Source organism: Phodopus roborovskii, unplaced genomic scaffold, assembly GCF_943737965.1.
Source record: "Phodopus roborovskii unplaced genomic scaffold, PHOROB, whole genome shotgun sequence".
Taxonomy (NCBI): Eukaryota; Metazoa; Chordata; class Mammalia; order Rodentia; family Cricetidae; genus Phodopus; species Phodopus roborovskii.
The window spans coordinates 4832184-4845456 of NW_026126599.1; the positions used below are offsets into that span (position 1 = coordinate 4832184).

Here is a 13273-nt window from a genome sequence, read left to right on the forward strand (position 1 = left end):
CCTAATTCCTCTCTTTGGAAATGGATCAGTAGGTAAATAAAGGCTCTTGCTGCCAGGTCTGAGTTTGATCCCCAGACCCACATGGTGGAAGGGGAGTACCAACTCCCACAAGTTGTCCTCTGACTTCCAAATTTGTATCAGAGTGTGCACCCCCAAATAAGTAAATGTAATTTAAAAATAAAATTGTCATCGGGCGTTGGTGGCACATGCCTCTAGTCCCAGCACTTGGGAGGCAGATCTCTGTGAGTTTGAGGCCAACCTGGTCTACAGAGTGACCACAGACTACAGCCTCCAAGGCAATACAGAGAAACCCTGTCTCGAAAAACCAAAAATGTCCTTATGTGTGTTTTTTGTTTAACATCTGTAATGCCCTCCAACCCCTGAAACATCCTTCATATTGATCTCACATTTCATGTCTTTTAAACATCTTACATCAGTGATGCCTTGACATTCCTGGTGCAAAGACTACATACACATCCCCAGCAGTGGTTCATGACAGTGTGATACCCTACCCCTGTGCCTTTGTAAGTTGATGCCTTTGGTAATTTCAGACTGCTGAAGAAAAGCTCTGATTGTTTTGGTTTTCATCAAACCACATGAAATAAATATTTCTCAAAATGAGTCTACCACCAAGCACCCACTGCAAAAAAGAAAGCAACTCCCAGATAAAAAGTGCAACAGCAACTGAGCTCCCTCTCACTTTCTCCCAAAGTCAGGAATAATTCAAAAATCAGATTCAAGCTGTGGGTGGTATTCCTCTTTCATCTGAGCACTAGGAAGGTGCAGGAGAATCAAGAGTTCAGGGTCATCCTCTGCTACACAGTGAATTTAAGGACAGCTGGACTACATGAGACCTTGTGTGTGTGGTGTAGGCCAGAGTTTGACATCTGCTGTCTTCAGCTGCTCTCCCATTTATTTTTCCAGGGTGAGATGCTGGGTGTGGACAAAAGGTGCTCATCTGAGCTGAGTCCAGGCATTAATGTCTAAAGTGAGCTCCCAATAGAGGGCAGAGGACAGGTGGCAATATCTGAAGACATTACTAACTGTTACAATGTAGTGAGACAGCTTTAGGCCCAAGACACCTGCTACAGGAAGACCTTCTCCCACTCAGAGATGCCTAGGAAGTGAGGGTAGGAAAAACTCTACTCTTCATAGGAATGAAAGGCAGAAGGGGGTGATGGGAGATGTCATTCTGTAAATGTTTCTCATACTGGTTAATGAATAAATCACTGTTGGCCAATAGGAAAGCAAGATATGCGAACTAGGAGACAAGGAGGAAAGAGGAAGTAGTAGGGAGGGTCAAGATGGAGAGTCTGGAGAGAGCAGGAAGCCAGCCGGCTCTTCGGTGGTAAGATGAGACCACGTGGAAATACATAGGTCAACAGAAATGGGTTAATATTTAAGACAGAGCTAGCTGATAAGAAACTAGTAACTGGCCAACAGCATTATATCAAATACAGAGTTTCAGTGTGTTAATTGGGGCAGGCGCTCAGAGGGGCAAGACCAGTGGTGGGAGGAAAAACCTTACTCCTTACAAGGGGGAACAGCCCAAAGCCAGGCATGGTGACATAGAACTTGTATCCCAGCTATTCAGGAGGCTAAGGTAGGGGAATCACAAGTTTAAGACTAGCACAGGCTACATAGTGAGAGCAAGGCCAGCTTGGGAAAAGTAATGAGACCCTGTCTCAAAGTAAAATAAAAAAGGACATGGAGGGCTGGAGAGATGGCTCCACAGTTAGGAGAATTTGCTGCTCTTCCAGAGGATCCAAGTTTCAGTCTCCAGCACCCATATCAGGCAACTCACAGACACCTGTAAGTCCAGCTTCAGGGAATCCAACCCTCTCTTCTGGCCTCTATGTGTATGTATATGCATTCACACACACACAAATTTTTAAAACTCTTTTCAAAAAAAAAAAAAAAAAAAAAAAAGAGAATTAAGGAGCAGCTTGTAGCTGATGGTAAAGCACCTGCCTAGAATACCCCAGTGAAAGGCTGAAGTATGACTCGATGGTAAAGCACCTGCCTAGAATCTGCCAGTGAGGGTCAGGGATATGGCTTAGTCAGAGAGAACAGGCTAGCATGTGCAAGCCTTTAGTTCTATCTCCAATATTACTTACTTACTTACACACACACACGCACGCGCACACACACACACACACACAGCCCTCCAAACAGTACTGCAGACCTCACACTTATCTTCCCATGACCCTAAGCAAGCCTTATCCCTCACCCTTCCCAAGGTGCTGACAAAAACCACATGGCCCTGCCACCAACCTCCCCACAGTTGCATGTAAGTGATTGTCATCTTTATCTCACCGACAGGACACAGAGCCCTCTCCTCATGGCACAGGCCCTAAATTCCAGCCCCTGGGAAACTACCAAGAGCTGCCTTCCAGCCCAGTGTGTTCCACCTCTGCCTCACTCCCAAACAGACAGCCCATATTTTGATAAGCTTGAAAATCAGGAAATTACAGCACAAAAAAGGCAATGTTTACAGAAAACAGAACCCAAACACAACAAAGGGCATTCCCATGGGTGCACTGCAAGCACCCCGATGATTCACAAGAAGCACGTTAACTGCCAGCTGCAGCGCCGGTCCCCGCTCCCAGTGCCACTTGGCTTCAGGCATCTGCCATCCTGGTGTTTGTAATGCTTAAGCCTAAAAGGAGCTCCTGAAAGCCCACAGCAGCTTCTGTGGGAACTGAGGGAACAAGCATGGGGCACTCGGGGCAGAGGCAGGCTGATCTCTGTGAGTTCCAGGCCAGGTGTGTCTGTTATCTGGTCACTGTACTGTGTCACCTGGGTGTCTGCAGGCATCCTGAGTTCCCCAGCTGTGCCGGGCCTGCTCTTCCCTTTGCATCTCCCTAGGTTGAAGCCCTCTACTTGGCCCTAAGCAGAGGCTCTACAGTGTGCTGTAATGTCAGGTAAGAAGCATGGGCAAAGACTGAGGCTATAGCCCAGTGGTAGAGTGTGTGGCTAACATAGGGTAAGGTACTAGGTTCAATCCCCAGGACTACCAAAAAAGAAAGGGGGAGGAAGAGGAGCTTGGGCATGCCTATGACAACAAACCCAGCACAATCCTCACAGCCCTTGCCCTGACACAGGGCACCTTTGTCACACCCAGAGAAGGATGGCAGCCAGGAAAGCCATCCCTTGGGCTGGGCCTGCCTGGGCAGTAACATGACCCCCTACAGCCCAACAAGTGGGTCACTCAGCCTAGCCAATGAAGAATGGATTCTTTATTGGAAAGGTTTTCATAGCCACCAACGGAGAGAGGCTGTGAGCTGCGGAACTTCCTCTGGCCTGGCCTCATGTGAGCTCAGTGCTGAATGAGGTGCACAGAACAAAATCCCACATACTGCACCCACAGAAGCCAGCATCTACTATGCAACAGAACAGGCTTGCCAAAGCTCTGCTTCACCCAGGTGACACAACACAATGACCTGATGACATACAGACCTGGGCACAGGGCACCAGCAGCAGTCCTCTGCTGGTCTCATCGGGCCTGCTCTGTGCAAAAGAGTCCAAAACGTTGCTCTGGGAGCTGTGGAGATGGCTCAGTAAGTAAGAATGCTTGCTATGCAAACATGAGGATGTGAGTTCAAATCCTATGCATCACATGCTAGGTGTGACCTTGTGCCTATAACCCCATCATTGTGTCACACAGAGGAGCACCAGTCTACCTCCAGGCTCAGGGCAAGATTCTAAAGGGAATAAGGGGGTAAGATATAGGGCAGGACATGCCAAGTCCTCCTATGGCTTCTGTGTTCACACATGGGTACACGAACCTACACACGCACCACATACACATTACACAAGCAATCACAAAACAAAGTGATGTTCCACACACCCGTATCAAGGTCCTGTGTATGTGTGTCTCTGTGTGTCTGTGTGTACATGCCCATATTGCATGCACTTGCACTTTCCACCACACCTGGTTATAGGAAGTCTCTGAAAATGATGTGTGGGGTCAGGGAGATGGGAGATGGCCCACTGAGTAAAGGCACTTGCTGCATAAACCTGACAACCCAGAGTTGGATTCCTAGAACCCACTGTAGAAAGAGGGAACCAATTCCACAAAGCTGACCCCTGACTTCTGAGTGAACCAAAACATGTGTGCACCCACTCTGTCACACACACACACACTCACACACACACACACACACACACACACACACACACACACATGCGCGCTCTCGCATAGGGCTTAGTAAGATGGCTTAGTGAGTAAAAGCACTTGCCACCAAGCCTGAGCACCTGAGTTTGATTCCTGGGACCCACATGGTAGAAGAACTGACTCCCAGTTTAACCTCTGACTTCCACACTGACACCTACTTTCACTTTCCCTGACACAAATAGGCACTCACATTTTAAAAACAGAAACAAATCAAAATTAGAAAAAGAAGCAGCTGTCACCATGACACATATTACTTCATATCCTAACTTTAAAGAAAGTTTGTGGCTGGAGAGATGGCTCAGCAATTAAGAATATTGTTGCTCTTGTAGAGGTCCTGTGTTTGAGTCCTGTCTCCTACACAGTGGATCACAACAACCTGTAACTCCCAGGCACTCACAGGGTACACTTTCATACACATATAATAAATCTATTTTTTTAAAGTCAACTAAAAACTAACCTTGAGTATTAGAAAAAAATAAATTCTGGCAAAATAACTAGTTTTTTTTCCACCAGTTGAATAATAAAGCAATAAGCACCAAGCCAATCCTTGAGGCCAAGAGCAAGGTAAACTACCCTACTCCTAAAGTCCACTAGAGGTGCGACAACCAACTGCCTCTAGGCCACCTGAGGCACTGGCTAACCTGCTGCATATCCTCATGCAGCCACCTGACACCAGAGTCCCTTGGACTTGGATTGTCTTGTATCCAGCCATCCTCAGATTCCTGACACATCTAAGAGGGACTCTGCGGCAGGTCAACAACCTGGAACCAATGGACATCTGGGACTAATGAGATGGATTTGACCTAACACATTGTAGAAGGTAGCAGAAGCCACTGAAAATGGGCCACCAAGTGTCTCACAGTCAATGCACACATAAGATAAGCTTATTCAGACTTCTGAAGACGGCAATGACTCACCACAGCCCCAGTGGCCCACGCCAAACCAAACCCCCTCCCCATGTTCTTCAGCTCCCTTTGCCTGTCACCCTCCAGGTCATTCTTTCACACCCCACTTCCTCACCTGCTGTGGTGGTATCCACATCCCTGGCTGCCAGCTCTTCCACATCTGACCTCTTCCTCAGCTCAAACCTCCGGGACAAGCCTTCTCGGGGTTTCCATAACTCCTGGATCAAGAGGGGCTTCTCATTGTCCCCAAACACTCGGAAGCACTGGGCCTGCCACCTCTGCCCAGAATCCCCAGCCTGGCCCACAACGTCACATAGCACATATTGGCTGGCACACTCAGGGTCCAGGGTATATCTCTCCAGGGCCTCTTTCACCAGCTCCTGGGCGCTGGAGGTACCAGTGGCAAGGACACTCTTGTAGTGGGTTCCTGTACAGACACTGTCCCCAAACACCTTCAAGACCCCAGGGGCTGAGAGCTGAGTGGAGAGCTCTGCAGGATCATCACTGGCAGCTAGGCTGCAGAAGGTAGAGTCCAGGTCCCGATACTTGTAGCTCAGTGTCCGGGACAGCATAGTGGACAGCAGCTGGCTCTGTCGCTTCAGCTTATTCTTGGTGGGAGGAGACATGATGAATTGAGTCCCATAAAACATGGTGGGTGCGTCTTCATGGATAACCACTGAGGCTTTCAGCCAATGGGTGGGGGAAGGCTGGAGCCTGGGAGGACAAAGTGACACAGATTAGAGGCAAGTATCAGGGACATCAAGAGCAAGAGACATGAGTCCATCCCAGCAGAGGAAACAGTCCTGGGCTGTCCTAGCGTCCACACCACCTGGAGCCAGAAGCCCAGCAGAGGGGCTGATAAGTCAGAGCCTATGAGGAGTAAGGGGCAAAGCAGGTCTGATGGACTGAGTGCCTTCAGGGAAAGCCACTGTAGAGCAAAACAAGGAAGTCACAGTAAGTCATAACCGCCTTAGGGCTCTGTGACTTCCGAGAAGTGCTGGGCAAGTGGCTAAGGGACAGCACACAGACTCAGCAGGGCTGGTTCTCTGTCCTGGGACATGCTCACCACCTAGCAATGAATGTCATGGCCAGAAAAACAAAACAAATACAACAATAACAACAACAACAAAACATATTCAACTTGGCTGTAAATTTAATTTCTTCTTTGCCAGTCTATACAAAAGATGAAGATCATCCCAAACACAAGCAGAGCTGGGGAAACGGTCACAGCTGCAACCACACCCCCCCCACACACACACATGTCACACCCGTCACAAGCCTTGGGACTGGGGAGATGGCTCAGTGGATAAAGGCACCTGCTGTGCAAGCATGAAGACCTGAATTCAGATCTCCCACACCTATGTAAAAAGCGGGCATAGCTAGGCATGCACATATAACCCCAGCAATTTGAGGGACAGAGACAGGAGGATTGCTGGGACTTGCTGGCTAACAACCTAGCTCCAGCCAGGCTCAGAGAGAAAAACCCTATCTCCAAAGAATAGAGTGATAGTGCAGGGCACCTGATGGTCTTCTCTGGCTTCCATATGGGCACAGGTTCACTCACTCTCTCTCCCTGGCTCTCTCTTCTCTCCTCTCCTCACTCTCTCCTCCCCCCTTCTCTTTCTCTCCTTAAAAGCCACCAGATACTAGAAACACAAACCCCAAGAAAATGCTGCTCCCCATGACCTGGCAGAGGAGACTAGTCCTGGTCCCGACTGGAAGGGATCCGTGGCACAGGAGCTTGGTCCCAACTAAAGAGACACTTTCCTAGGACTGAAGCTCGGCAAGTCCAGTAGGCCACAAGGAACAACATAAAGATCGCCTCCAGAGCCAGTGGAAGCATCCTTGGAATGTATGCATTCCACCCACCATGTTCAGTCACCCAGCCCTCCAGCCCTCCAGCCCTCCAGCCCTCCAGCCCTCCAGCCATCCAGCCCTCCAGCCCTCCAGCCATCCAGCCCTCCAGCCCTCCAGCCATCCAGCCCTCCAGCCATCCAGCCCTCCAGAAAGAGACTGGTTACCTAGAAGCTCCCAGGGAGCAGGAAGAGCCTTCGTGGTGCAGAATCCTAATCCTAAAGCCCCTGATGTCCTATATGGTTTAGAGGTGGAACTGCCCATCTACCTCAAAACAGTTTTAAGGTCTGGAGAGGCCAGAAAAGGAAATGGGGACTTGAGGCTCTCACTGGACAGGCTGAGGAAGAAAAGCTTCATGCATTCATCTCTCCATGACCATACCCCACTTCTGCACCACAAAGGCATACAGACTGGTGAGCCAAGAAAGGAGTGTTTTCTAGAAGGCTCCAGACAAGTGTGCCCAACCTGCAACTCCGGGACTGTATGCAATGGAGGATAGTTATGAATGATGCCCAACACAAAACTGTAAATGTATTTAAAACATGACACTTTGGTTGTTTTTCACAGTGCTTGAGTGTCAACTTTATAGATGACATCATGTTGCAATGTCAAAAGGTTGAACACACCCACTAGTGACTCAGGACCTGGAGAAAGCACCACAGAGACCTGCCACTGTGACTCCAGCTAGTCAGCTCCGCTGAAGTCCCCAGCCTCCACTCACCCACAGCTTAAGTGGCAGCCTAAGGTAGAGCCACCCAAGGAACTCCTCAAAAGACTCTGGAGGCTAGCAGGCAGGCCACCAAGCCTAATGACCTCAGGAAGACACAGGGATCACAAGCAAGAAGGGGAGAACCAACTCCCCAAAACTGTCTTCCGATCTCTGTATATGTGTCATGGTGTGTGTACACGTGCAATAAATGTAAAATAAATAATTTAAAAACATTCTTGGGGCTAGAGGGATGGTTCAATGGTTAATGTGCTGCTCTTGCAGAGAATCAAAGTTCAGTTCCCAGCACCAACATGGCATCTCACACATGTGTAACTTCAGTTCCAGGAGATCTGATGCCTTTTTCTGATCCCTGAGGACACCAGGCACACATGTGGTACATATACCTATATTCAGGCAAACACTCATACACATTAAACAAATCTAAAAAAAATTAATAAGTTTGTTGTTTCAGAGTTGGGTAAAGCAGGGTGTGTGGTCTACATCCAGAATTACATCATCTGGAAGATGAAGGCACAGAGACTAGGAATGCAAGGTCAATCTCTGCTACACAGGAAGCTGCAGGCCAGCGTGGGTTATAGGAGACCCAGTCTTAAACAAAATAAAACAAGACAAGACAAAACAAGCCCTAGATGTGGCCATGCATGCCTGTAGTAACTCTGCAACCCCAGCAACTCAGAGGAGGCTGAGACAGGAGAACCTTGAGTTGGAGGCCAACCTAAGCTATAAACACAGCAAGATCCTGTCTCAAAACAAAGACCCCACAGGGAGCCAAACAATGCAACTGTCCAGACCTGAAAGCTGAGAATTTCATCCTGCTCTTTCCCTGAGGCCTCTCCCACCAAAAGCAGCATCACAAACAAAGCCAAAAAGCAGGCCACCATACCAGTTCTCCACAGCCTGCTGGCCTAGGTACCTGGGCAGTGTGAGAGGGGCCTGAGCTCTTCCAGAGCCTCCTGAGAGCTTTATACAGTCAAGCCAGAGCTCCCAAAACTAGCAACTGCCCTGTGGGATGGTCCATTGCCCACCACAAAGCCTTGAGCCTGCCTGTAAATAGCTGGTATCCAGAGACAGTGCACAGAAAATGGAAATACAGAAGGTTCCTTTGGGTCTCAGTGAAGAAAGTTATGGAGATATCAAAGCATGTGTCTCTTCCCCTGGGGATCCTGTGACAAGTGTTCTCGGCAACCCCAGAAGCCTAGAACTGATTATGCTCCCCTGCATGGGACTGTCACTTAAACCACAGCAAAGCATTTTCAAGGGGCTGGAGAGTGCCTCTGCAAGCATGAGGATCTGAGTTTGAATCCCTAGCACCCATGTAAAAAGCTGGTTATGGCTGCACATGCCTATAACCTCAGCACTGGGGATGACACACACCTGAAGCTCTTCCAGCAGAGATGTTCCCTGTGCTTCATGGAAGGGACTGAGGAGAATGAAGTGTTGTGGAGGCTGTGTCATCTGAGAATGTGTGCTGGTCAAGTGTTCAAGGAAGAAGCAGGTAGACACTGACAGCTCCCAGCTCTGTCTGCTCCAGCCTCTGCTTGTGTAGGTATACACACTCCCACACACTCTCATGCATATGCCCCCCCTTTTCCCAAAAGCATGCATCACACACAGTGTCCTCATACGCACACATGGGGATTAAAGTTCCATCTCCTGAACCTGTGCACACCCAGCATCATGGTATGCACCAGGTCTCAAGGAATGAAGGCAAGAGAAGCCCTTGGATTCCCTGGCTGGCCAGTTTATGGAGTCCCAAACCAATGAGAGATCCTGTCTCAGAAACACAAGGTGACCTACTCCTGAGTAATCATTCCCAAGAGTGATCTCTGGCCTCTGCATACACACACATTCCTTGGAAACCTCTAGACCAGCACACATTCTCAGATGATACGGCCTCTACAACACTTTGTCTCCCTTGTGGCCCCAGAAGCCATGGCTTCTGCAGACCACATCCAGTAATAAATGTAAACATGATGTCACACTGTCTTTTAGGTAGGAGAAAAATCACAAAGTAAACTCCAATGTTTCAAAGCTCCAGATCCAATGCAGAAGTGAACCGGCATCTTGTGCCCAGACTGTACGTCTTGGGCAGGCTGACACAGTCTAACTGCAGTCAAACTTTTAACAAAACAGAGATGTTAACTGGGCATGGCTGTGCATGCCTCAAATCTAGTCCTCTGACAGTGGAGGCTTGAGAATCAAAGCCCAAGGTCACCCTCAGCTACCCAGGCCATCCTGCGCCACATTAGACACTGTCAAAAGAGAAAGAGAGTGAGGAGAAGAAATGGAAGTTGGTGTGGCCCACATATATAACCCCAGCACTCAAGAGGCTATGGAAGAAGGATTGTATGGCAAAGCCCGCCTGGGATGTATAATGAGTTCCAGATCAACCGGGGCTGAAAGACACTATCTAAAAGGGGGTAATGGGGGCAGAAATGTCCCTAGCATACATGAAGCCTTAGGTTCCATTCCCAGCACAGAATAAGCTAGGCATGGTGGCACATGCCTGTAGTCCCAGGACTCAAGAGATACAGACAGAACAATCAGAAGTTCAAGGTCATTGGGCCTTCAAGATGGCAAAGGTGCTTGCTGCCAAGCCTGGTGTTCAATTCCGATATCTCACATGCCAGAAGGAGAAAATGGACTCCCAAAAACTGTTCTCTGGGCACCAATTGATCATGTGCATGAATACACACAGAGAGAATATTAAATTTAAATATTAAAAATATCTTTAAAAATTTAAAACATGCACACATAGAGAACAAATAAATCAATGTAAAAAAAATTAAAGAAGTTCAAGGTCATCCTTGGCTATGCAGAGTTTGAGGCCAGTCCTGGCTACACATAGCCCTGTCTAAAAACACATAAATAAATAAATAAATAAATAAATAAATAAATAAAATAAAAAGGAAAGAAATGGGAAAATTACAAGCACATAACTACTAGGTCCCCTCCTAGAGTCTTGGTAGCAAGGGACTTCAGAGGTGCCCCCTCCCTCCCGTCCAGGACCACTCTAAGACAGACTTAGGAAATTGTAAGAGCAGGAGGTGGCAGAAACTGGGTGAATGTGACTCATTCCTTCCCAACACTTTAACCCCTCAGAGCTTTAACTTTTTTGAGGCTTTTCAGAAAGCTTTCTTTTATGGCCATCCTCCCCACCACCACTAAAGAGAGTAGGCCCTGAGGGTGGCCACCTGCTCATAGGCCATTTCCCTTCCTAATCACAGAACCAAGAGACCAAGAGTGCAGCCTGTTTGTCCAAACAGGACAAAAATGTTTCTCAAAAGGCCACTTGGAATTCAGGGAAAGTCCTACAGCAAGGAGCACGCCCTGGGTAACAAGATCTGTTTTTCTGGAAGTATGACCTGTCCTTTCCTTTTCTGCCCAATTCTCGCCTCTGACACACAAACATTTGGGGACAGCTCAGGTCCTAGAGAGTCAGAGTGCACACAGGGCTCTTGCTGTGGCTGCCTCATAAACTGTCTCTTTTCTTGTTCTCCAAGAAGAATCCCACTTCAGCTTTAAAAAAAAAAAAAAAAAAAAAAAAAAAAAAGGTTAAGTCACAGCGACTAGGCAGGCAGTGAGGTCAGTGACGGCTGACATGGGTGGAGGGTCCTCTCTGTTCCAACAGGACAATGTGGAACACATTATCATTCCAACAGGAGGAAAAAAAAAAAAAAAGAGCAGTCGACTTTGCAGGCGGTGCATTATCCTTCTCCCCTCTTCCACAAATCCTATCTTTATGGCTCCAGCTGGAGGCAGGCTTTAAATGCGAGCATAATTCAATCAGGTTCCATTTGGACGCTAGTCACTTAGCAAAAAGGGAGAGACTTCTCCCAGTGGAATTAGGGACAGGCTCCTCTCTGGAATGCACAAGAGGTGGCCTGTAGCACCGGTAATCAAATTCTTTTTGATAATTCAGATTAACTAAACACTCGACAGGCGACAGAGGCTGGCCCGGCAGGTCTGCATCCTGTCAGGCCCCCATCACTCTGCTCCCCAGGGATAGAAGCCTGGTCCCTCCGAGGGCCTCCAGCTCAGCATCTGTCTCAAGCTTGGCACTTGTTGGGGGACTGGCTGAAGATGGTACAGAAATAGCTGGGGAAACAATGCCTCTCGCGGGCACACGGGTGGGGAGGCGATACTCTTGCGGGACTGGTGTAGGCGGGGGTGTCACCACCATACTGGTGGGGGTGGTGTGGAACTTCCCTCATTGAGCTCTTTCGGGTCGCCCCAGGTTAGACTGCACCTCCAAGGCACCGCCAGGTAAACTGAGGCCTGGAAGGGCCCCTCCACCACGAATGACAGAGGCCGGATCACCCCCTGGAAGCCCACGGGCCACGCCACCCGTGCCCACCCAGCCTTCGAGTGCAACTCCCCCAGGCCACTTCAGGCCCCGTGCGCTCGCCGGTTTCCATGGCAACCTAGCAAGCCTGCCTCTATCGCGCCCGGACCCGCCACGGGGACCCTGACCTGCGCGGCCCCGCCCCAGCGCGTGCCCCACTACCCGTGTCTCAGCCCGAGGTCTCCACGCCCTCCGCGGGTCCCCATCGTAGCTCAGAGGCACCTCCTGGGCCATCCTCGGCCTCCGCCGACCTCCCTTCTCGCGCTCCGCACTCACCTTAGCTCAGCCCGTCAGCCGAGTCCCCCCGCGCGCGGCTCCCACGCCCGCCGTTAGCCGAGCTGGCGCCCGGCTCGAGGCGCCTCCTGCCGGCCGTGCAACGGACAGGGCGAGGCCCCCGAGGGGGCGGGGCCTCCGGGGCGGGGCCTGTGAGGGCGGGGAGCCGGGAGAGGTGAAGTGAAACCTGACACCTCAGCGCCCAATGGGAAGAGACAAAACCTTGGATGGGTGGAGTCGCACGTATTGGGGCGGGCCTAGCCGGAGGGGAAATATAGCTTATGCGCTAGCGTCCCCTTCTGGCAGCCAACGGTAGGGACTATTCCCTAAGAGGTGTGGCCTTTTGGGTGGGCGTGGCCTCTGTGAATGGGCGGGGCCGATTTCCTACATAGGGCTCGTGGTAAATCAAGGGGCGGGGCCTCAGGCAAGAAGGGTGTGGCCAATGATAACCTACCCTATGATGTGCTCTCTGGTCAAGTAGGCGGTGTTTGGCCTCCTATCCAATTAGTGAGCAAGGGTGGAAGGATGGACAAGTACATAACTGTGTCTCTTGATATTTATGAACATGCATGAAACTGACCAGGAAGGCCAGAATTTTGTTTTATTTTATTTAATATATTTTTTACTTATACTTTAACAATTGCATACATATGTATATAGTACATGTTATCGCTATTTGCCCCACTTCTTTAATTTTAATGTATTCTTTGTAGAATTTTATTTTATATTTTAGATAGGATCTCATATATCCCACACTGGCCTCAAACTCTATGTAATCAAGGCCGGCCTTGCACTCCTGATATATTGTCTCCATCTTTCTTGTGTTGGGATTACAGGCTTGCACTACCATGCCTCATTCTTGTACTGCTGGGGATCAAACCCAGGACCTTGTATATGAAATACAAACACTCTACCAACTGAACCGCATCCCCAGCCCTTAGAAGCCAGAATTTTAAAAGACAAGTCAAATTATGACAGACTGGCTTAAA

General features: G+C 49.2%; 1 protein-coding gene across 4 annotated transcripts in view; it reads right to left on the reverse strand.

Annotated features, from left to right (window-relative positions):
• The window catches only part of Radil (Rap associating with DIL domain), a 54721-nt gene extending 42278 nt beyond the window's left edge, over positions 1 to 12443 (reverse strand). For 2 of the 4 annotated variants that reach the window (XM_051205530.1, XM_051205529.1), the window contains exons 1-2: positions 6743 to 6823; positions 5198 to 5796 (exon numbers count right to left, since the gene is read on the reverse strand). In XM_051205530.1, the coding sequence (XP_051061487.1) occupies positions 5198 to 5796; positions 6743 to 6765 (622 nt within the window). In that variant the 5' untranslated portion in view covers positions 6766 to 6823. Of the gene's footprint in view, positions 1 to 5197; positions 5797 to 6742; positions 6824 to 12233; positions 12255 to 12287 lie in introns of those variants that run through there. The other 2 variants (XM_051205531.1, XM_051205532.1) reach the window with 2 other exon arrangements.
• Positions 12444 to 13273: the final 830 nt, after the last annotated feature.